This window comes from Pseudophryne corroboree, chromosome 4 (genome assembly GCF_028390025.1).
Source record: "Pseudophryne corroboree isolate aPseCor3 chromosome 4, aPseCor3.hap2, whole genome shotgun sequence".
Taxonomy (NCBI): domain Eukaryota; kingdom Metazoa; phylum Chordata; class Amphibia; order Anura; family Myobatrachidae; genus Pseudophryne; species Pseudophryne corroboree.
The window spans coordinates 736,565,163-736,587,689 of record NC_086447.1 but is presented as its reverse complement, the minus strand read 5'-3'; the positions used below and the strand labels follow the sequence as shown (position 1 = coordinate 736,587,689).

The 22,527-nt window shown below is 45.2% G+C and overlaps 1 protein-coding gene across 3 annotated transcripts in view; it reads left to right on the top strand.

Moving 5' to 3' along the window:
* Nucleotides 1-22,527, top strand: part of ANAPC1 (anaphase promoting complex subunit 1) — a 365,074-nt gene that overhangs the window by 232,332 nt on the left and 110,215 nt on the right. For all 3 annotated transcript variants that reach the window (XM_063918099.1, XM_063918098.1, XM_063918100.1), the window contains exons 35-39: nucleotides 8,647-8,723; nucleotides 9,534-9,624; nucleotides 9,704-9,754; nucleotides 10,109-10,302; nucleotides 21,634-21,720. In XM_063918099.1, coding sequence (XP_063774169.1) covers nucleotides 8,647-8,723; nucleotides 9,534-9,624; nucleotides 9,704-9,754; nucleotides 10,109-10,302; nucleotides 21,634-21,720 — 500 coding nt within the window. The remainder of the gene's footprint in view (nucleotides 1-8,646; nucleotides 8,724-9,533; nucleotides 9,625-9,703; nucleotides 9,755-10,108; nucleotides 10,303-21,633; nucleotides 21,721-22,527) is intronic.

Sequence of the window (22,527 nt, the reverse complement as noted above, 5' to 3'; positions counted from 1 at the left end):
GTCCATATCTGCCAGAAGAAGTTTATGGACACGACAGTGGTCAGGTGATGCGGATTCCAAACGGCATATGGAAGTATTGCCGTATAAAGGGGAGGAATTATTTGGCGTCGGTCTATCGGATTTGGTGGCCACGGCAACTGCCGGGAAATCCACCTTTTTACCTCAGACCCCCTCCCAACAGAAAAAGACACCGTCTTTTCAGCCGCAGTCCTTTCGGTCCTATAAGAACAAGCGGGCAAAAGGACAGTCATATCTGCCCCGAGGCAGAGGAAAGGGTAAGAGAGGGCAGCAAGCAGCTCCTTCCCAGGAACAGAAGCCCTCCGCGGGTTCTGCAAAGCCCTCAGCATGACGCTGGGGCTTTACAAGCGGACTCAGGAACGGTGGGGGGTCGACTCAAGAATTTCAGCGCGCAGTGGGCTTGCTCACAGGTGGACCCCTGGATCCTGCAGGTAGTATCTCAGGGTTACAGGTTGGAATTCGAGAAGTCTCCCCCTCGCCGGTTCCTAAAGTCTGCTTTGCCAACGTCTCCCTCAGACAGGGCGACGGCATTGGAAGCCATTCACAAGCTGTTTTTTCAGCAGGTGATAGTCAAGGTACCCCTCCTACAACAGGGAAAGGGGTATTACTCCACGCTATTTGTGGTACCGAAGCCGGACGGCTCAGTAAGACCTATTCTAAATCTGAAATCTTTGAACCTGTACATACAAAAATTCAAGTTCAAGATGGAATCACTCAGAGCAGTGATAGCGAATCTGGAAGAAGGGGACTTTATGGTGTCCCTGGACATAAAAGATGCTTACCTGCATGTCCCAATTTGCCCTTCACATCAAGGGTACCTCAGGTTCGTGGTGCAAAACTGTCATTATCAGTTTCAGACGCTGCCGTTTGGATTGTCCACGGCACCTCGGGTCTTTACCAAGGTAATGGCCGAAATGATGATTCTTCTGCGAAGAAGAGGCGTATTAATTATCCCTTACTTGGACGATCTCCTGATAAGGGCAAGGTCCAGAGAACAGCTGGAGGACGGAGTAGCACTAACCCAAGTAGTGCTGCAACAACACGGGTGGATTCTGAATTTTCCAAAATCTCAGTTGACCCCGACAACACGTCTGCTGTTCCTGGGAATGATTCTGGACACGGTTCAGAAAAAGGTGTTTCTTCCGGAGGAGAAAGCCAAGGAGTTATCCGAACTTGTCAGGAACCTCCTAAAACCAGGAAAAGTGTCTGTGCATCAATGCACAAGAGTCCTGGGAAAGATGGTGGCTTCTTACGAAGCAATCCCATTCAGCAGATTCCACGCACGAACTTTTCAGTGGGATCTGCTGGACAAATGGTCCGGATCGCATCTGCAGATGCATCAGCGGATAACCTTATCGCCACGGACAAGGGTGTCTCTTCTGTGGTGGTTGCAGAGTGCTCATCTGTTAGAAGGCCGCAGATTCGGCATACAGGACTGGGTCCTGGTGACCACGGATGCCAGTCTGAGAGGCTGGGGAGCGGTCACACAGGGAAGAAACTTCCAGGGAGTATGGTCAAGCCTGGAGATGTCTCTTCACATAAATATACTGGAGCTAAGAGCGATTTACAATGCTCTAAGCCTGGCAAAACCCCTGCTTCAGGGTCAGCCGGTGTTGATCCAGTCGGACAACATCACGGCAGTCGCCCACGTAAACAGACAGGGCGGCACAAGAAGCAGGAGAGCAATGGCAGAAGCTGCAAGGATTCTTCGCTGGGCGGAAGATCATGTGATAGCACTGTCAGCAGTGTTCATTCCGGGAGTGGACAACTGGGAAGCAGACTTCCTCAGCAGACACGATCTACACCCGGGAGAGTGGGGACTTCATCCAGAAGTCTTCCACATGATTGTGAACCGTTGGGAAAAACCAAAGGTGGATATGATGGCGTCTCGCCTCAACAAAAAACTGGACAGGTATTGCGCCAGGTCAAGAGACCCTCAGGCAATAGCTGTGGACGCTCTGGTAACACCGTGGGTGTTCCAGTCAGTGTATGTGTTTCCTCCTCTGCCTCTCATACCCAAAGTACTGAGAATTATACGGCAAAGGGGAGTAAGAACGATACTCGTGGCTCCGGATTGGCCAAGAAGAACTTGGTACCCGGAACTTCAGGAGATGCTCACGGAAAATCCGTGGCCTCTACCTCTAAGACGGGACCTGATTCAGCAGGGACCGTGTCTATTCCAAGACTTACCGCGGCTGCGTTTGACGGCGTGGCGGTTGAACGCCGAATTCTAAGGGAAAAAGGCATTCCAGAAGAGGTCATTCCTACACTGGTTAAAGCCAGGAAGGAGGTGACTGCACAACATTATCACCGCATTTGGAGAAAATATGTTGCGTGGTGTGAGGCCAGGAAGGCCCCCACGGAGGAATTTCAATTGGGTCGATTCCTACATTTCCTGCAAACAGGATTGTCTATGGGCCTCAAGTTGGGGTCCATTAAGGTTCAAATTTCGGCCCTGTCGATTTTCTTCCAGAAAGAATTGGCTTCAGTTCCTGAAGTCCAGACTTTTGTAAAAGGAGTACTACATATACAGCCCCCGGTTGTGCCCCCAGTGGCTCCGTGGGACCTTAATGTAGTTTTGGATTTTCTCAAATCCCATTGGTTTGAGCCACTCAAATCGGCGGATTTGAAATATCTTACATGGAAAGTAACCATGCTACTGGCCCTGGCTTCAGCCAGGAGAGTGTCAGAATTGGCGGCTTTATCGTATAAAAGCCCATATCTGATTTTCCATTCGGACAGGGCAGAACTGCGGACGCGTCCTCGTTTTCTGCCTAAGGTGGTGTCAGCGTTTCACCTGAACCAGCCTATTGTGGTGCCTGCGGCTACTAGCGATTTGGAGGATTCCAAGTTGCTGGACGTTGTCAGGGCATTGAAAATATATATTTCAAGGACGGCTGGAGTCAGAAAATCTGACCCGCTGTTTATACTGTATGCACCCAACAAGCTGGGTGCTCCTGCTTCTAAGCAGACGATTGCTCGTTGGATTTGTAGCACAATTCAACTTGCACATTCTGTGGCAGGCCTGCCACAGCCTAAATCTGTCAAGGCCCATTCCACAAGGAAGGTGGGCTCATCCTGGGCGGCTGCCCGAGGGGTCTCGGCATTACAACTCTGCCGAGCAGCTACGTGGTCGGGGGAGAACACGTTTGTAAAATTCTACAAATTTGATACCCTGGCTAAAGAGGACCTGGAGTTCTCTCATTCGGTGCTGCAGAGTCATCCGCACTCTCCCGCCCGTTTGGGAGCTTTGGTATAATCCCCATGGTCCTGACGGAGTCCCCAGCATCCACTAGGACGTTAGAGAAAATAAGATTTTACTTACCGATAAATCTATTTCTCGTAGTCCGTAGTGGATGCTGGGCGCCCATCCCAAGTGCGGATTGTCTGCAATACTTGTACATAGTTATTGTTACAAAAAAATCGGGTTGTTCTTGTTGTGAGCCGTCTGTTCAGAGGCTCCTACGTTGTCATACTGTTAACTGGGTTCAGATCACAAGTTGTACGGTGTGATTGGTGTGGCTGGTATGAGTCTTACCCGGGATTCAAAATCCTTCCTTATTGTGTACGCTCGTCCGGGCACAGTATCCTAACTGAGGCTTGGAGGAGGGTCATAGGGGGAGGAGCCAGTGCACACCACCTGATCCTAAAGCTTTATTTTTGTGCCCTGTCTCCTGCGGAGCCGCTAATCCCCATGGTCCTGACGGAGTCCCCAGCATCCACTACGGACTACGAGAAATAGATTTATCGGTAAGTAAAATCTTATTTTTTCTTAAGATTTACCAGTTTCTGCTATGTTGCTTTCTGACGATTCTATGCCAGCCCTCACTGCGCAAGATGAGGGTGAGGAGGGCGAAGTAGAGTCAGATAGTGAAGATTTTGACAGCCCAGGCATTGATAATCTCATCAGAGCGGTGCGTCAGTCTCTGAAGTTTACAGAAACTGAGGAGCCTCTGACAAATGATGAGGTCGTCTTTACTAAACGAAAGAGATCTCCAATGTGTTTTCCTGTTTCGGAATCTCTTAATAAGATGTTAGTAGAAACACGGAAGAATCCAGATAAACGGTTTTCTATACCTCGCAGATTTAAGTCTAGTTACCCGTTTCCAGAGTCTGTGACATGTACATGGGAGAATCCGCCAATGGTGGATTCGTCTGTGTGAAAACTTACAAAAAAATTAACCATACCAGTACCAACGGCTACTACGCTTAAAGACCCTTCAGACCGTAAAATAGAAGCTATGCTAAAGTCCATGTATATAGCAGCAGGAGTGTTGCTTAGACCTGGGTTGGTTGGCATTTGAGACACTAAGGCGCTAATTGTATGGATAACAGAACTCAAGTCTGCCCTACATGACGATCACCTTATACTTCTTGCTGATCAAATCTGTGAAGCTGCTGAGTATCTATGTACAGCTTCTACTGACGTCTGTCAGCTCACTTCTCGCATTTCATCGTCGCTAGTTACAGTACGACGAGCACTCTGGCTGCGTTCTTGGCAAGCGGTATCAGAGGTCAAAAGAGGTATAAAGGCGTTACCTTACGGTGGCGAGAAGTTGTTTGGTACTGAATTGGACAAATGGATTTCTGAGGCTACGGGAGGAAAGTCTGTTTTCTTACTATTGCCTCCGACGGTACCAAGACGGAAATACTCTGGTCCGGCATTCAAATCCTTTAGACCTCAGCCCTTTCGGGGCCGTGGTAGAGGAACAGCCACGCCTGGTAGACGAGGTCGGGGACGTGGTTTCCAACAAACCAACACCAGTCGTCAGGACGCTACGGTCACCGACAAGCCAGTGGCATGACGGGCTCCCAGCCCATCTCGGATCTCCAATTGTGGGAGCACGCCTTCAGACGTTCCATTTGGCGTGGTTCCAGACATCCACAGATGGGTGGATCCGCAATTTAGTGTTAAAAGGTTACAAAATAGAGTTCGACTGTCTCCCGCCACTGCGGTTTTTCAAGACAGGACTGCCTCTGTCGGACGACAAGAGGGCGGTTCTGCAAATTGCCATTCAGTCCCTGCTGGATTCAGCAGTTTTGATTCCGGTCCCTGCACAACAACAAGGTCAGGGTTATTATTCCAGTCTGTTTGTGGTACCAAAGCCGGATGGCTCCGTCAGGCCAATATTGAACCTAAAGGGTCTCAATCAGTATGTCACTTACTACAGATTCAAGATGGAATCTCTGCGGTCAGTAATTGCAGGTTTAGAACCACAGGAATTCATGATTGCGCTAGATCTCAAGGATGCGTACTTACACATTCTGATTTGGCCACCTCATCAGAGGTTCTTGCGTTTTGCGATACGGCAGAACCATTACCAGTTTCAGGCTCTACCGTTTGGCCTCTTGTCAGCGCCTCGGGTATTCACCAAAGTGATGTCTGTGATGATAGCTCATCTCAGATCCCTGGGAGTGATAATAGTTCCGTACTTGGACGATCTGCTCATCAAAGCTCCGTCTCAACAGATGCTCCTCCAACATGCGTTGCTAACGTACAATGTACTAGTTCAGCACGGTTGGATTGTCAACTTCAAGAAATCACATCTAATTCCGTCTCAACGACTTCAATTCCTAGGTATGATTCTCGATACGGTAAATCAAAGAATTTTCCTGCCAGAACAGAAAGTACAGATTATTCGTCATCTGGTACAATTAGTGCTCAAGCCACGCACAGTCTCGGTACATTTGTGCATTCGCCTCTTAGGCACAATGGTGGCGGCTTTCGAAGCGCTTCAGTTCGGAAGATTTCACTCACGTCCTTTTCAACTGGATGTGCTCGCACAGTGGTCGGGCTCGCATCTACAGATTCACCACAGGGTGAGGTTGTCGCCACGGGCCAGGGTATCTCTACTCTGGTGGCTCAAAGTACACAATCTAACCGCAGGGAAAAGGTTCGGCGCCTGGAATTGGATAATTCTAACGACGGACGCGAGTCTCAGAGGTTGGGGAGCTGTAGTTCAAAATTGTCAGCTCCAGGGTCTCTGGGCGGATCACGAAAGATTGCTGTCTATAAATGTCCTGGAACTCCGGGCAATTTACAATGCGCTACAACAAGCAGTGCACATGCTTCGGTCTCAGACTGTCCAGGTGCAGTCAGACAACGCGACGGCTGTCGCATACATCAACAAGCAAGGAGGAACGAGAAGCCGCATGGCAATGCGGGAAGTAGCTCGAATCCTCAATTGGGCCGAGCATCACTAAGTGATATTGTCGGCAGTGTTCATTCCGGGAGTGGACAACTGGGAGGCGGATTATCTCAGCCGTCGGGATTTTCATCCAGGAGAATGGGCATTAAATCCAGAAGTGTTTCACATGTTGGTCCAGAGGTGGGGTTACCCACAAGTGGATCTGATGGCATCTCGCCACAATCACCAAACCCCCCAGTATGTGTCCAGAACGCGAGATCCAAAGGCAGTGGCGGTGGATGCTCTCACAATCGCGTGGCCTTACAGCCTCGTGTATCTGTTTCCACCGTTTCCGCTGCTTCCTCTGTTGCTAAAACGGATCAAAAGAGAGTCCGCCACAGTCATACTAGTGGCGCCTCATTGGCCTCAGAGAGCTTGGTTCTCGGATCTACGCGGACTACTCGCAGACGATCCTTGGCCGCTCCCACTACGTCCGGACCTGTTACAACAGGGTCCATTTCTTGACCCTGATTTAGCGCGGCTGCGTTTGACGGGGTGGCTGTTGATACCGCCCTCTTAAGAAGAGAGGGTATTCCAGAATCGGTTATACCAACCATGTTACAAGCTAGGAAGCCAGTTACGGCAGCTCATTATTACAGAATTTGGCGTGCCTATATAGGTTGGTGTGAAGCTCGGAAGTTTCCGACATCATCTTTCAAGTTATCCCGTCTTTTGCTATTTCTATAGACTGGGTTAGATGGAGGACTGCGTTTATCTACACTAAAGGTGCAGGTATCTGCTTTGTCAATTTACTTTCAAAGAAGATTGGCTTTATTGCCGTCTGTACATACTTTTCTGCAAGGTGTCCTCAGAGTATAGCCTCCATTCATTCCACCTACAGCGCCATGGGACTTGAATCTGGTTTTAGATTTCTTACAGTCTTCATATTTTGAACCCTTACAACAGGTGGATATTAAGTTTCACACTTGGAAAACAACTTTTCTCCTAGCCTTAGCTTCAGCAAGGCGTGTTTCAGATTTGGGTGCCTTGTCATGCAAGCTACCGTATTTGGTGTTTCATGATGACAGAGTGGAACTTCGGACGAATCCCGCTTTCTTACCAAAGGTAGTGTCATCTTTTCACATCAATCAACCAATAGTAGTTCCTGTGTTAACAGGACATTCTGGAACTTTGGATGTGGTACGCGCATTACGCGTTTATGTATCACGAACGTCTACAGTTCGTAAGACGGATACGTTGTTTGTTCTCTATGATGCTGCCAAGATGGGTTGGCCAGCTTCTAAGCAGACCTTATCCAGATGGATTAAACTGACTATACGTCAGGCTTACCTTCATGCTAGGTTACAGCCGCCTACATTAGTAACAGCTCATTCCATGCGTTCTGTGGGAACTTCATGGGCAGCTGGTCATGGGGCTTCTACGACGCAGCTTTGCCGTGCGGCTACATGGTCATCAGTGCACACGTTTGTGCGCTTTTACAAGTTTGATACGTTTGCGGCATCAGCATCTAGCTTTGGCCGCCTAGTGTTACAGGTGCCAAACAGCTCTCCCGCCCACGGGGGAAGCTTTGGTACGTCCCAAGAGTACTCCAGTGACCCCTAGTGGATGAAAAAGAAAATAGGATTTTGGTACTTACCAGGTAAATCCTTTTCTTTGAATCCATAGGGGGCACTGGATGCCCACCCAGAGCAGTTTTACCTGTTTTGTGGTAAGTTCAGGGGATCTTATGGTAACACATTCTCACCGACTGGTTCAAAGTTTCAAGTTCTATCAGTTATGGTGTCAACTGTTTAGTTGTCAGTAACGTTATGTGTCAACTTTATTGTTGTCCGTTATGTTATATGTAATTCTCCATTGTCAACCTCTCTATAGCTCCTGTTCGGCTCAGTAAAAAACACTGAGGTACTCTGGGATATGGAGGGGTGGAGAGTTCTAAATTTAAATATTCAGTGCCCTGTTCCTGCGGAAGCCGTCCATATCCCAAGAGTTCTCCAGTGCCCCCTATGGATTCAAAGAAAGGATTTACCTGGTAAGTACCAAAATCCTATTTTAAGCCTACCAGCATCGGACTTTGCAACAAAGCCACAGCTGTCATAGCAGCCATGCACTAGGTAGAGGGGTGCAGTTGAGGGGCTGTCCTTTGCACAACAGCCATCCCTAGTGCTGTGCCCCTGGGGGGAGGAGGTCATCATCCTTACAGCACTGGCATGCTTCCCATTGTGCAGGGCTGCTGACAAGAGTTTTTAAATACTTCATCCACCACTATACCGTACGGAAATGTAACAATGTACTCGAAGACATTTTCTTACACAGTGGTCACAGAATGGTACATTTTGCCAAGTTTTATTTCATAGTTACTAGTTTGTCAGATTATTGTTATTGTGAAGCTGTAATCTGTTTTTGGTGTGGTTAATGATTGAACATCCCTTAAATTTGAGCTTTACATGCACTTGTTGAAGTAAATGAGTTTATTTTGTAGATCATCACAGCCAATAGTGTTTCACTTCATGCTGCAGAGCAACCTGTATCTGAGGATTTAAACCTGGAAACTCTGGCGTAAGTATCTTGAGCAGTTCTTGAGAAATTCAGAACTATCATCACCATTTAATCATTGGGGTCATTTCAAATCCGTCACAATCCAAATATGCAAGGAAATATTTTGATTTATTGATTATATGCCTGCTTGTAATTAACAAAATCAGTCTAAACAATTCAAATAAAATAGAATGAAAAGCAAGACAGCCAAGCGCAGTTATAAATGCGTATTCTGTTAAACTAGATGTTATAGTCTGGGGAGATTCTAAGGTCTTTGTTAGGATCTGCATTCACTATTTTGCTATTATTTGGGCGGGTTTTTTGTTGTTGTTTTTTTTACACACTTTCTGAGTTTAGTTCAGTCCTATTATAATGTTATTTATTGTTTTAACTAAGGCATAGCAAATTCTGATGATATGAATATATACAAAGTAATTTGGATTCACCTACAAAAATGTAAAGTACAAAGGAAGGTGATGAATAATAACAGAATACATTAGAAACTTTTGGAACATCACTGAAGAGCAATATACATGGTGCTATAATTCTTTGCTGCCAATAGGTTATTAACTATTATTTTCTAAACTGAAATTGATGGTTGGATATAATTGCTGCTTTTGGATACAGTACATTTTTCAACAAAAAGTTACAAAAACCCATAAAAGTCAGTTTGCACTTGTTTTAATATGTCCACCCTTGTATTTTTTGTGTATGATCTGCACAGCCATAGTTTGTTGCTGGTCTTCCGTGTTTTGAGTAAGTGAGGCATCAGTCTTTGCCTTGTAGTCCCACTTCTCTCTAGGTAATGCATTTCTATATGTCTTGTTGCAGACAAGCTCATGTTTACATAATTGCTGGAGCTTGCTTGGCCTTGGGATTCCGATTTGCTGGATCTGCAAACTTGGCTGCTTTTAATTGCTTGGTAAGAACATTATTTACAGCCATCAGAATGGAGGCTCCTCACGAATGTGCTCTTATCTGATGTTTATTTCTTTTCCCAGTGTAAATTTGCGAAAGACTTTGAATGTTTGTCTGGACAAGCTGGTACCACAGTAAGTTGTTATCTTCATCAGGAACGTCATGTGACTGGAACAAACCAATATTATGTACTGTAGTTGGGTGAGAATTAGTAGCTATGAATGTGTTAAGTTGGACGACAGTGATGGATAACCTTTATTATGTTTATATGAAGCTGCTGCTAATGTCACGTATTATTTTGTGCTGCAGCTACTGTTTGGTGATCAACATGCCTAGATTGCTGGTTAGGACTAATATGTTGTATGGCAACAACCCTTGATGACACATTTTGCTTTTGATGTTTTACAAAGTTATCTTTTTTTTTTCCTGTAATGATTTGGCATACAGATTGAGGACAATGTATTCTCTTATATCATCCTCTCTTCAAGACAGGTCATTATAACCTTGAGACATGTTTGAGTGTGGTGCTGTTATCCCTGTCTATGGTGATGGCGGGCTCCGGCAATCTGAGAGTTCTCCAGTTATGTCGGTTCATGCACAAGAAGACTGGTGGGGAGATGAACTATGGATTTCACCTGGCTCACCACATGGCACTGGGTCTCCTGTTCTTGGGTGGTGGGAGGTGAGTTTCAGTCTTTTACATGGCTCCTGCCCTAGCACATTATAAGTACTGGATTCAGGAAATTCAGTCTGATCTTGTAGAACTGCCTTAGTACTTTTGTGATTTCATATTGTGTGTGGACATTATTTCACAATGTATTTCTTTCTGCTGCCATGTAGGAACCCTGTAGTTATTGAAGTTTATCTGTTGGCCATCGGGGGAACATAGATTATTAGTGAGGCTTCAGCACCACTGCAGGAGGCAGGGCACTTACATAACAAAGGTTAGGTTCCTCCTGTGCCTATTGAAAACCCCTTCCAGCAAGAATGCTCCATTTTTTTTATAGTGCCATTTACATTGGAAGCTTATAATAATAATAATTTTATGTATATATGTATATAGCATTTCTCCAACAGGACTAAAGGCGCTTTACAGACATCAAAAACAATGCACATAATACAGAAGATTTAGGTAATACAGCAATAGATAAGCCACACAGACATAAAAGAAAACCTTAAGCACACAGAAAGCATAATGCATGATTGGTGTAGGCATTTTGGGTAATAACGTCCAAGGGTTGTGTATTCCACCCTTACAAGGTACCAGGTGTGGCAGCCATCTTGGGGGCACACTGCATAGGATTACCCATGGTGGAATAGTTTACCCCTAGAAGAGATGACACAAAATGGGGGTGATTTCATAGTCCTAAAGTTCAGAGTAGGGTTCCAACAAAACCACCAGGTCCGTATATTTTTCATCCCATCCACAAGCATACCAGATGAGGCAGCCATGTTGGCCGCACTTTGAAGGTTACACTGTGGGAGGTGAGCCATACAAGGGCCCAGTGCACATATGGGAAAACTGACACGTGTGTAGTAGTAAGATGTACCCTGTATTTAGGGCGCAATGGCACGGTGTGCAATCAGTGGAGGTAAACATTACAGGAAAAGCACACAGTGGGGAAGAAGATGAGGGGGGGGGGGGAACAATTGGGAAAAAGACAATTGCAGGTAACCAGTGGCAGAAGGAAATTGGGATAACATTATTTTAATAAGACCATAGTACGGGTGGGTATGAGAATGTGGGGAGCACACTCAGGACCGATGGAGATGTCCCTGCTGAGCCTGGTCCTGGTGCTCTCCCACCACAGTTCCCTGCTCATCTTGAGGGTTAGGCCCAGGGGCAGACTTGATGTTCTCAGCCGGAGAGGTGGTAAGCCTGGTCCTGGAGTTCTCCTGGTAGAAGTGAGGAGAGGTCACATAATGATCCTGAGTTTTGTGGTTGCAACGCCGTCCTTCTGTTATATTGTTGGTTTGTTTGGCTTCTGTTTTCCTCCGGTTTTAACACAGGTATAACACTGCTATTAATTTTAGCTGCCACTTTATAACTAGTCACTTCGTATACTAGGCACTGCAGTGTCCTAAAGGACTGGCGTCCTGACCTATACTGAATAAATAAGCCTATAAACACATGTTCATCCTGATTACAACCCCCTCCCCCACACAGCAACCCTCCACCTTCAGCAAATGGTGTTAATCAAATCTAACAAATGTAAGATCAGTAAACCACACTCAATCACTTAAAGTACTTTGCATAGTACAGTTATAAATCCACTTAGGACAGCTTCCTAAACTTTATATATATATATATATATATATATATATATATAATTTCTTTTATTGAAACTTCAATAAACATACAAAAAATATGAATCAGTTGCATTGTGTACAATTTTTTGAACCGTATAGTCTGTCAGTATCATAGGCAGGACAATTTACGTAATATTTTCAACATTATACAATACATTCCATATGTATCAATAATCAAAGCCAAAAACCGTTACGCAGGTTTACTCAAAAGAATTGGAGGGTCCTCCAATGCAACCCATGTTTCATACCATAACGTTCCTCGGAAGCAAAGGCTAGAAAGTCCAAACCTCCTACCACTTTATTCAGAGGTGGTTGAGCAAAATCCAAAAGACCTGCACCCGCAGATTCCCAGGAACAGAAGCCTGCCTCTGTTTCCTCAAAATCCTCAGCATGACAGTGAACCTCACTGCCTGGAGAACGGGCTGGTGGGAGCGAGACTCCGACGTTTCAGTCACGTCTGGGTGTCATCCGGACTGGAGCCCTGGGTGCAGGATATTGTGTCCCAGGGGTACAGGCTGGAGTTTCAAGAGCTCCCACCTCACAGATTCTTCAAATCAGGCTTGCCAGCTTTACTTACATACAGGGCTATCCTTCAGGAAGCCATTCAAAAATAAGAAAGGTCAGATGTCATTGTCCCAGTTCCACCTCATCTGCTAAACAAGGGTTATTATTCAAACCTATTCGTGGTACCGAAACCGGATGGTTCGGTCAGGCCAATTTTGAACCTAAAGTCGTTAAACCCTTATCTAAGGGAATTCAAGTTCAACATGGAGTCTCTGATAGTGGTGATCTCAGGGTTGGAGGAGGGAGAGTTTGTGGTATCTCTAGATATCAAGGATGCGTACCTCCACATTCCGATTTGGCCGCCACACCAGACTTATCTCAGATTTGTTCTGTTGGACTGTCACTATCAGTTCCAGGCGCTGCCATTTGGCCTCTCCACAGCACCGCCGGTGTTCACCAAGGTAATGGCAAAGATGATGATTCTCCTCCGCAAGCAGGGGGTGAATCTAATTCTGTATCTGGACGATCTGCTGATAAAGGCATCTTCCAGGGAGAGGTTGTTGCAGTCCATTGCTCTCACGACTCGACTGCTCAGGGAACACGGATGGATCCTGAATCTTCCAAAGTCACATTTGGCGCCGGCAAGGAGATTGTCTTTCCTAGGGATGATCCTCGACACGGAAGTGCAGAGGGTAATTCTACCGGTGGAAAAAGCGTAGGTGAAACAAACGATGGTTCGGGATGTCTTGAGACCTGCCCGGGTATCGGTTTATCAGTGCATTCGCCTTGTGGGGAAGATATTTGCCTCCTACGAGGCTCTACAGTACGGAAGATTTCATGCACGGTCCTTCCAACTGGATCTACTGGACAAGTGGTCGGGATCTCACCTACACATGCACCAGATGATGCGTCTGTTGCCGAAAGCCAGGATTTCCTGTGGTGGCTACAGCTGCCTCACCTTCTTGAGGGACGCAGGTTCGGGATTCAAAACTGGATCCTTCTAACCACGAATGCAAGTCTCAGAGGGTGGGGCGCAGTCACCAAAGGGGAAACCTTCCAAGGAAGGTGGTCAAATCTAGAATCCATTCTTCCAATAAAGATCCGGGAACTAAGAGCCGTGTACAACGGTCTTCTACAAGCGGCACACCTTCTACAAGATCAGGCCATTCAAGTACAGTCGGACAATGTAACAACAGTGGCCTACATAAACCAACAGGGCGGAACGAAGAGCAGAGCTACAATGTCAGCAATTTTCATTCCGGGAGTGGACAACTGGGAAGCGTACTTCCTCAGCAAACACGATCTCCATCCAGGAGAGTGGGGTCTCCATCTGGAGGTGTTCATGGAAGTTACAACTCTTTGGGGTGTACCTCAAATAGACATGATGGCTTCCCGTCTCAACAAGAAACTTCTGAGGTACTGTTCCAGGTCGAGTGGCGGTGGACGCCCTGGTAACTCCGTGGGTATTCAAGTCAGTGTACGTGTTCCCTCCACTTCCACTCATTCCAAGGATTCTAAAGCTCATAAAGAGAACAAGAGTTCAGGCAATCCTCACTGCTCCGGACTGGCCGAGAAGGGCTTGGTACGCGGATCTTCTGGCATTACTGCTGGAAAAGCCGAGGCCTCTTCCTCTTCGCGAGGACCTTCTGCTACAGGGGCCGTTCGCTTATCAAGACTTACCACGGCTACGTTTGATGGCATGGAGGTTGAGCACCAGATCTTAGCTAGGAAGGGCTTTCCAAACAAGGTCACCCTACCCTGATACTGGCTAGAAAAGGAGTATCGTCAAAGCATTACCATCGCATTTGGAAAAAGTATGTGTCTTGGTGTGAATCAAAGAAGTTTCCTACGGTGGAGTTTCAACTATGACGGTTTCTCCTCTTCCTGCAAGCAGGTGTGGATGTAGGCCTGCGTTTGGGATCCATAAAGGTCCAGATTAAGGCCTTGTCCATTTTCTTTCAGAAACAACTGGCTTCCCTCCCTGAGGTTCAGACTTTCTTGAAAGGGGTTCTGCACATCCAGCTTCCCTTTGTGCCTCCTACGGCACCCTGGGATCTTAACGTGATGTTGCAGTTCCTGCAATCGGATTGGTTCGAGCCTTTACAGGAGGTTGAGGTCAAGTTTAGAAGTCTGTTACATTGTTGGCCTTAGCTTCTGCTAGACGTGTGTCGGAATTGGGGGCTTTATCTTGTAAAAGCCCCTACTTAATTTTCCATGTAGACAGAGCTGAGCTCAGGACGCGTCAGCAGTTCCTTCCAAAGGTTGTGTCGACCTTTCGTACCAACCAACCAGTTGCTACTGACTCCTCAATTCCATCAAAGTCCTTGGATGTTGTAAGGGCTCTGAAGATCTATGTGAAGAGGACTGCTCGTCACAGGAAATCGGACTCTGTTTGTCCTGTATGATCCGAAGAAAATTGGGTGTCCTGCTTCTAAACAGGCGATTTCTCGCTGGATCAGGTTCACTATCCAGCATGCTTATTCTACGGCAGGATTGCCGTGTCCGAAATCTGTTAAGGCCCACTCTACTCGTAAGGTGGGTTCTTCCTGGGCGGCTGCCTGGGGGGTGTCGGCTTTACAGCTTTGCCGAGCAACTACTTGGTCTGTGTCGAACACGTTTGCTAGGTTCTACAAGTTCGATACTTTGGCCTCTGAGGACCTAAAGTTTGGTCAATCAGTTCTGCAGGAGCCTCCGCACTCTCCCTCCAGTTCTGGGAGCTTTGGTACATCCCCATGGTACTAATATAGACCACAGCATCCTCTAGGACATTAGAGAAAATATGATTTTAGTTACCTGCCGGTAAATCCTTTTCTCGTAGTCCGTAGAGGATGCTGGGTGCCCACCCAGCACTTTGTTCTCCTGCAGTTATTTGGTTCAGTACTGCTTTGTCCTTAGTTGAGTTCTGTGTTACTTGGTTAAGTATGGTTCTTCAGCTGTTGCTGAGTTTTCAAGCTGATAAGATTGGTTTGCCTTGTTTATGTGAGTTGGTGTGAATCTCACCACTATCTGTGTAAATTCCTTCTCTCTGAGTTGTCTGTCTCCTCGGGCACATTTCTATACTGAGTCTGGTAGAAGGGGCATAGAGGGAGGAGCCAGTCAACACTGTCAAACTCTTAAAGTGCCCATGGCTCCTAGTGGACCCGTCTATACCCATGGTACTAATATGGACCCCAGCATCCTCTACGGACTACAAGAAAAGGATTTACCAGTAGGTAATTAAAATCCTATTTTTCAGGGTCGATGGACCAAGGAGGAATCACTCCTCCCAATAAACATTCTGTAGTTGCGGGCGGTGTTGACTGCATTGACTCTCGCTCTGCCTCTGGTACAGAACAGGCCGGTTCAAGTACGTTCAGACAATGCCACCACGGTGGCATACATAAACCATCAAGGCGGCACTCGAATCAGCATGGCTATGATGGAAGTGTCAAAAATCCTGCGTTGGGCACAACGCCATCTGCCAGCAATATCAGTAGTGTTCATTCTGGGCGTCCTAAACTGGTAAGCAGACTTCCTCAGTTGCCAGGACGTGCACGCCGGAGAGTGGAGTCTTCATCCGAAAGTCTTTCAACTCCTAGTGGACAAGTGGGGCCTATCAGATGTAGCCCTGATAGCGTCTCGACACAATCACAAGGTTCCGGTCTTCGGATCAAGGACCAGGGATCCTCAAGCATCGTTCGTGGACGCTCTAACAATTCCATGGAACTTTCGGCTACCCTAAGTGTTCCCTCCAGTGTCACTCCTGCCCAGGGTTCTGCGGAACTTCAAACAAGAAGGAGGAATACTACTTCTAGTCACTCCAGCGTGGCCCAGACGACATTGGTGCTCAGACCTGCAGGGTCTATCAACAGAGCGTCCCCTTCTACTTCCTCAGCGCCCAGACCTCCTCGTACAGGGCCCTTGTCTTTATCCATACCTGGCAAGACTGGCTTTGATGGCGTGGCTCTTGAAGCATCACTCCTGAGGGCCAAAGGATTCTTTGAGGCGGTCATCCAAACTATGTTGAAAGCCCGCAAACTGCCATCTGCCCGGATTTATTACAGGGTCTGGAATTCTTACTTCACCTGGTGTGCTGATGAGAATTATGATGGCTTTTCTACAATGTGACCTGGATTTAGGCCTTCGTCTGGCCTCCCTCAAGTTTCATATATCTGCCTTGTCAGTTTGGTTTCAGAGAAAAATCATACATTCACTCAGGCTGTCTTAAAGATTCAGCCTCCCTATGTCCCTCCTGTGGCTCCATGAGATCTGTCTGTTGTCCTGAATGCCCTGCAAGAGTCTCCATTTGAACCTCTTGAGTCGGTGGGCTTATAATGGCTCACAGCCAAGGTCTTGTTTTTACTGGCTATTGCCTCTATTAGAAGGGGGTCGGCCACCCGTTCTGATATTTCAGCTTGCCCAGGTTATTTACCTAAGGTGGCGTCATCTTTTCACCTTAACCAAGAGATTGTGGTTCCGGCCTTTATCTCTTCTGATTTGTCCTCCAAAGAGCGGTCTTTGAATGCGGTAAGGGCTCTCTGTGTATATATATGTGTATATATATGTGTATATGTATATATTACATATATATATATATATATATATATAAAAAGGGTTGTATGGGGAGCGCTCAAACAAATGTCTCATTGATTTTTCAAGCATTCCTTCAGATTGGCTATATCCACGTATTGGTAGATGTTTCTGGAAAAAACCCTCTCACCAAAGTCACCCAGACAGCGAAATCACTCGTTAGTCCATATCTTTGTAAAATTAGCGAAATTTATTAAAAATCTTTTTGTAAAAATATTGTATGACTCTTACATTTATCTTGACATTCGTTGGATATGAGATCTTATTGGGACTTGCTGTCCACCCCAGCCGGGGGGAGCTCCTACGACAGCCTGTCCACCCACTAAGTCTGAGACAATCACCCAACACGTTTCGTCTATACAGACTTCCTCAGGGGTGTCTTTAACAAAGATACACATAACACACTTATTTTGTATATTACAAATTGATTCAGATATAAACATATAGATAGACTTTTAGAGTGACATGGTCAAGGTGTTGGTAAATATATCGGAAATACCTATTATCACTAAATAGTGTGGACAATTAAACATGATTTTTTAAAAACATGAATATTCTAAATATCCAATTATATATAGACTGTTAATATATTCCAATATAACCTACATAGGGAATCTTTACATTGGAAAAGGACTTAAAATGAAAACAGGACTTACAATGAAAAAAGACCAACCATGGAAAAGAAAAAGCGCTCTCCGTACAACCCTTTTTTCATTGTTAAACTACTGGTTCTCAACTGGCAAGAGGACTTGTGTTTGGGGAAAAGCTACTAATTCCCCTAAGGACTATTGTGCCTAAGGCAGTCTATCTTTAGTGCAACTGGTTATTTTATTTGTTGATATATGTGTGTGTGTGTGTGTGTGTGTGTGTGTGTGTGTGTGTGTGTGTGTGTGTGTGTGTGTGTAGAGGACTGCCTCTATCAGGAGGTCAGATTCCCTTTTTGTCTTGTTTGGTTTTCACAAACGTGGCTGGCCTGTGAATAAGCAAACCTTGGCCAGATGGATTAGAATGGTGCTGGCACAAGCTTATGCGCATGCTGGACTCCCAGCTCTTGCTGCTATAAAGCCCATTCTACTCTGTTGGACCTTCTTGTGCGGCCCGCCGTGGCGCGTCTGCAGAACAATTGTGCAAGGCAGCTACGTGGTCCTCAGTGAACACGTTCATAAGGTTCTATGCCTTCGATGCTTCCGCCTTCCAGGATGCTTACTTTGGACGCCAGGTTTTCATACCCGCTAAGGCAAGTCTCCTCCCTTGAGGAACTGCTTTAGGACATCCCCGATGTTTCCCTGTGGAACACTATGTACGCTGCTGCAGAAATGAGTTATGGTAGACTTACCATGGTTAACCCTCTTTCTGCGAGGTACATTGGGTTCCACAGGGCGCCCATCCTGACGCACCTAGCTTCTATGGGTTTGTATGGCATTAGCCGCTGGTCCCTTCTCCTGTCGTGAGAATGTGGTTCTATGTGACTAACATCTGCCTTCTCTCTTGCCTGCTCCTGCATTTGACTGGTTAACGAAACTGTGCTCCAGTGCCTGGAGGCAGGGTTTATAGAGGAGGCCCCAATGCATCCTGGGACAACCTAAAGCTTTGGCCTGTTGGTGCCTCTGGATCAAGATCCACTCTACACCCCGATGTTTCCCTGTGGAATCCAATGTACCTCGCAGAAAGAGAGTTAACCATGGTAAGTCTACCATAACTCTCATTTTACTTTGCTCATTCCAGCAACCTCACACTCTTGGGATAGAGTCCGTTGTGGATCCCATGCCAGGTGGTTATTCTCTGTGCTCTGTAAAATAAGAATGGAAGGCAGCCAGTATCCCAGTGATGCCCAACTTACAGTACCATTAGTTGTGCTGCTAAGATCTTCTAATGATTTCTCGGGGGTTTATGAACAAGGCCATATGAATACAGTTTGAAAATAAAAGAGAAATGTCTGTAAACTATGAGTCTGATTCATGTGCATCAGTTTGATTTTTCTCTCATCCTGGTATTTCTCCAATACGCCAGTCTGGCACTTGTTTTGCTGAAGATCTAGAGTAATATGTCTTCTATTATGGAATTTAGGACCTTCCTTGCAGTAGTAGCCCACATCTACAGTATTTGCTGGCGTATAAGACTACTTTTTTGCCCTGAAAAACATGCCTCCAAGTGGGGGGGTCGTCTTATACGCCGGGTGCACTTCAGTTGGGATAGACATAGCTGCCATAGTGGCCTTCCGATACTCACCCGGTGCCCATAGTGGCCTCCCGATGCCCGCCCACCTCATTCTACTCACCATCCAGTATCGCGCGATATCCAGTGCGGCCGCGGCGGGTCACTAGTGCCAATTACAGGGAGATGCAGGGACTGGCCGGAGGCGCTGCAGTCGCGTTGTGGCCGTACAATGGTGACAATGACAGGTACTGTAATGGCACTAATACTAATGGCACTCATGTGAAACCGGTAACAATAAATGCACACAGAGGTATACTTTTATACATTTTACAACTTTCTCCTCGCCCCCTCCCCACTTCTTATGCATACCTTGATAAATACTCCCTATCCAAATCTCTTATCAGGTCATAATATACAGTATGTCACAAATCTGATGTTCTTTTACGTTTTATTTGGTGTGTGGAAGGGGGTAGTCTTATACGGCGAGTATATAACAAACTCTATATTTTGAGTGGAAATGTTGGGGGTCGTCTTATACGCCCAGTCGTCTTATACGCCGGCAAATACGGTATCTTTCATTTCAGCACCCATTACTGTCATTAACCTTTAACTGCTGCCATGCAAAAACTTCCCCTTTGAAGCTCTAATGAGCCATGAAGTATTTTCTTGTGTGGTCAATTTTTTGTGGTCGCTATAAACCACATAAAGGCATTGCTCTTTCCTACAACCTTCAATGAGGTTAGTGTGGCTTCAAAGGATCAGATTTACACAAATATTTTCCTTATTTGTAAAATTCTGCTACAGCACAAATGGCAAAGCTTCATTCCCTAGATGTTCTGACACTGCACATTTGGCTGCAACGTACAAGCATACTTCGGAGAAGCATGGAAGGGTGAGGTGGCCAAGTAGTAGAAGGTTTTGCGTGGGTATGTTATGCACTTGGCCAGACTACTTTAGCCCAGATAAATGCCCCCTATCAGTATACCGGTTCATTCCACTCCATTAGGTTGGAAGCACAAGGCTTCAGCATATTAGCTTTGTAGGGGATGCCACATTATCCTCTCTCCAGTATTCGCACAATTCTGCCATAAGGTCCTATACCCAAGGCAGAGGTTCCGCAAGTGTCATCCTGCTTCCAATCTGTGCTTAGCAGTCATTATGTCAACATTTACAGTGTCTACATGGACGTAATGTCGACATTGTGAATGTCAATATTTTTCACCAATCTGTATCTGGAGTCTTTGGGTCCCCCTCACTCTCAGTTTTGGGGGAAGATTTATTAAAGCTTGAGAGAGCGCTAAAGAACCAAACAGTCAGCTCCTAACTATCATTTTACAAACACAGCCTGTAACATGGCAGTTAAAAGCTGATTGGTTAGTACTTTATCTCCACACTGCGTCTCTCTAAGGTTTGATACATATTGGTCTTCTAGATGACAAAGACGAAAATGGCCAGTGAGAGAGAGACAGAGACCATCCCACTCTAGACGTTCTTTTAGCTTGTTGTCCATTAAGAGCCACAGAATAGATATAACATTTATATATTTATTGTGGCCTTGATTTTTCTTAGAAGAAGAAGCATTCAAGATATGGATGGACAAACAATTATTGTGCTATAGATTTGTGATATTACAGTTTATAAAATATTTGTTACCAAATTTGACAGCTCTTGCCATTACTGCATAAAGAGATGAACCTGTAATAAAAATAAGTACAGGTTGAGTATCCCTTATCCAAAATGCTTGGGACCAGAGGTATTTTGGATATCGGATTTTTCCGCATTTTGGAATAATTGCATACCATAATGAGATATCATGGTGATGGGACCTAAATCTAAGCACAGAATGCATTTATGTTTCATATACACCTTATACACACAGCCTGAAGTTAATTTTATCCAATATTTTTAATAACTTTGTGCATTATACAATGTGTGTGTACATTCACACAATTCATTTATGTTTCATATACACCTTATACACACAGCCTGAAGGTCATTTAATATAATAGTTTTTAGAACTTTGTGTATTAAACAAAGTTTGTGTACATTGAGCATCAGAAAACAAAGGTTTCACTATCTCAGTCTCACTCAAAAAAGTCCGTATTTCGGAATATTCCGTATTTCGGAATATTTGGATATGGGATACTCAACCTGTATATCTAAAAGAAAAAAACCCCACTAATATTAACACAAACAAATCTTCTCATCTCAGTCCTTTAAAGGGTAAATCATTTATTACTTGCGTTATATGATCCTGTGTTGCAGCTTCCAGTTGGCTGCAGTTGCTTCTAGCTGAGCAAACACCATAGTTCCTAGGCATACCTATATGGTTTCAGTGACTATGTTCGGTCTTTCGCATGCTGCATACTGTTTGCATGGTGTGTCTTGAGGAGTAGTGTCTGGTGGGTTTTGTGTTTCCTATATAATGTGACTTGTTTTCCTATATAATGTGACTCTGTACATTTTTTTTCAGGTATTCATTGAGCACTTCAAATTCTTCTATAGCAGCCCTGCTATGTGCTCTCTATCCTCACTTTCCTGTCCACAGTACGGATAACAGGTAAATGTCACTCACTGGTTGGCCTGGCTAACCTCACAGATCTATTTATTTCTGCGCAATGGAGTTTATTATGTCATTTCTGCGCAATGGAGTTTATTATGTCATTCTTGCCAGTTTCCAAAAGTTGGTCATATTGTTTTTTCATCCCAACTGAATATATTATTAGTGGAACAAGTATACTTATTTGTACAGGTAAACCGATATGAAAAATTAGATCAGATTGATGCGCTAATCTTTTATGAAATGCAGTCAATAGTTCCCTCAATATTTTTTTATTTGTAGCACTTTAAGGCATCAGATGGTAGGCTCCATATAGAGGGAGAGAAACATTTTTCCAATATGGTGTAATAAGTCCCCCCCAAAAAAGTATTATAACAGATTCAAAGTTTCATGTGAAACCAATTAAAAGACAACAGTGACACTCTTAAAAAGACAAAGTCTCATTACTTCATATAAAAATTTGCAATGGTAAATGTAGAGGTTTACCAAATTCTCGTATAGTTTGGGCCTTAAGATGTAAATTAGGAGTCGTTGGCTTCAGAACCTGTCTCCTCGGTCCAAACTCCACATTCGTCTGGTCAGCCTTTCACCATAAGAGAGAGCACTCCTGTCACCTGCCTCCGACGCGTTTCGGGACCTCTCCCTTCCACAAGGCAGTGTGACAGGAGTGAAACATGGTGTGCTATTTAAACCTTATTTGGCAATTACATCCGGGTCAGGGGGTTAACCATATGAACAATTAAAATAATGAAAAAATTATAATTCATGCTAAATGTATCAATTCATCTTAACATTTAACATTAGTTG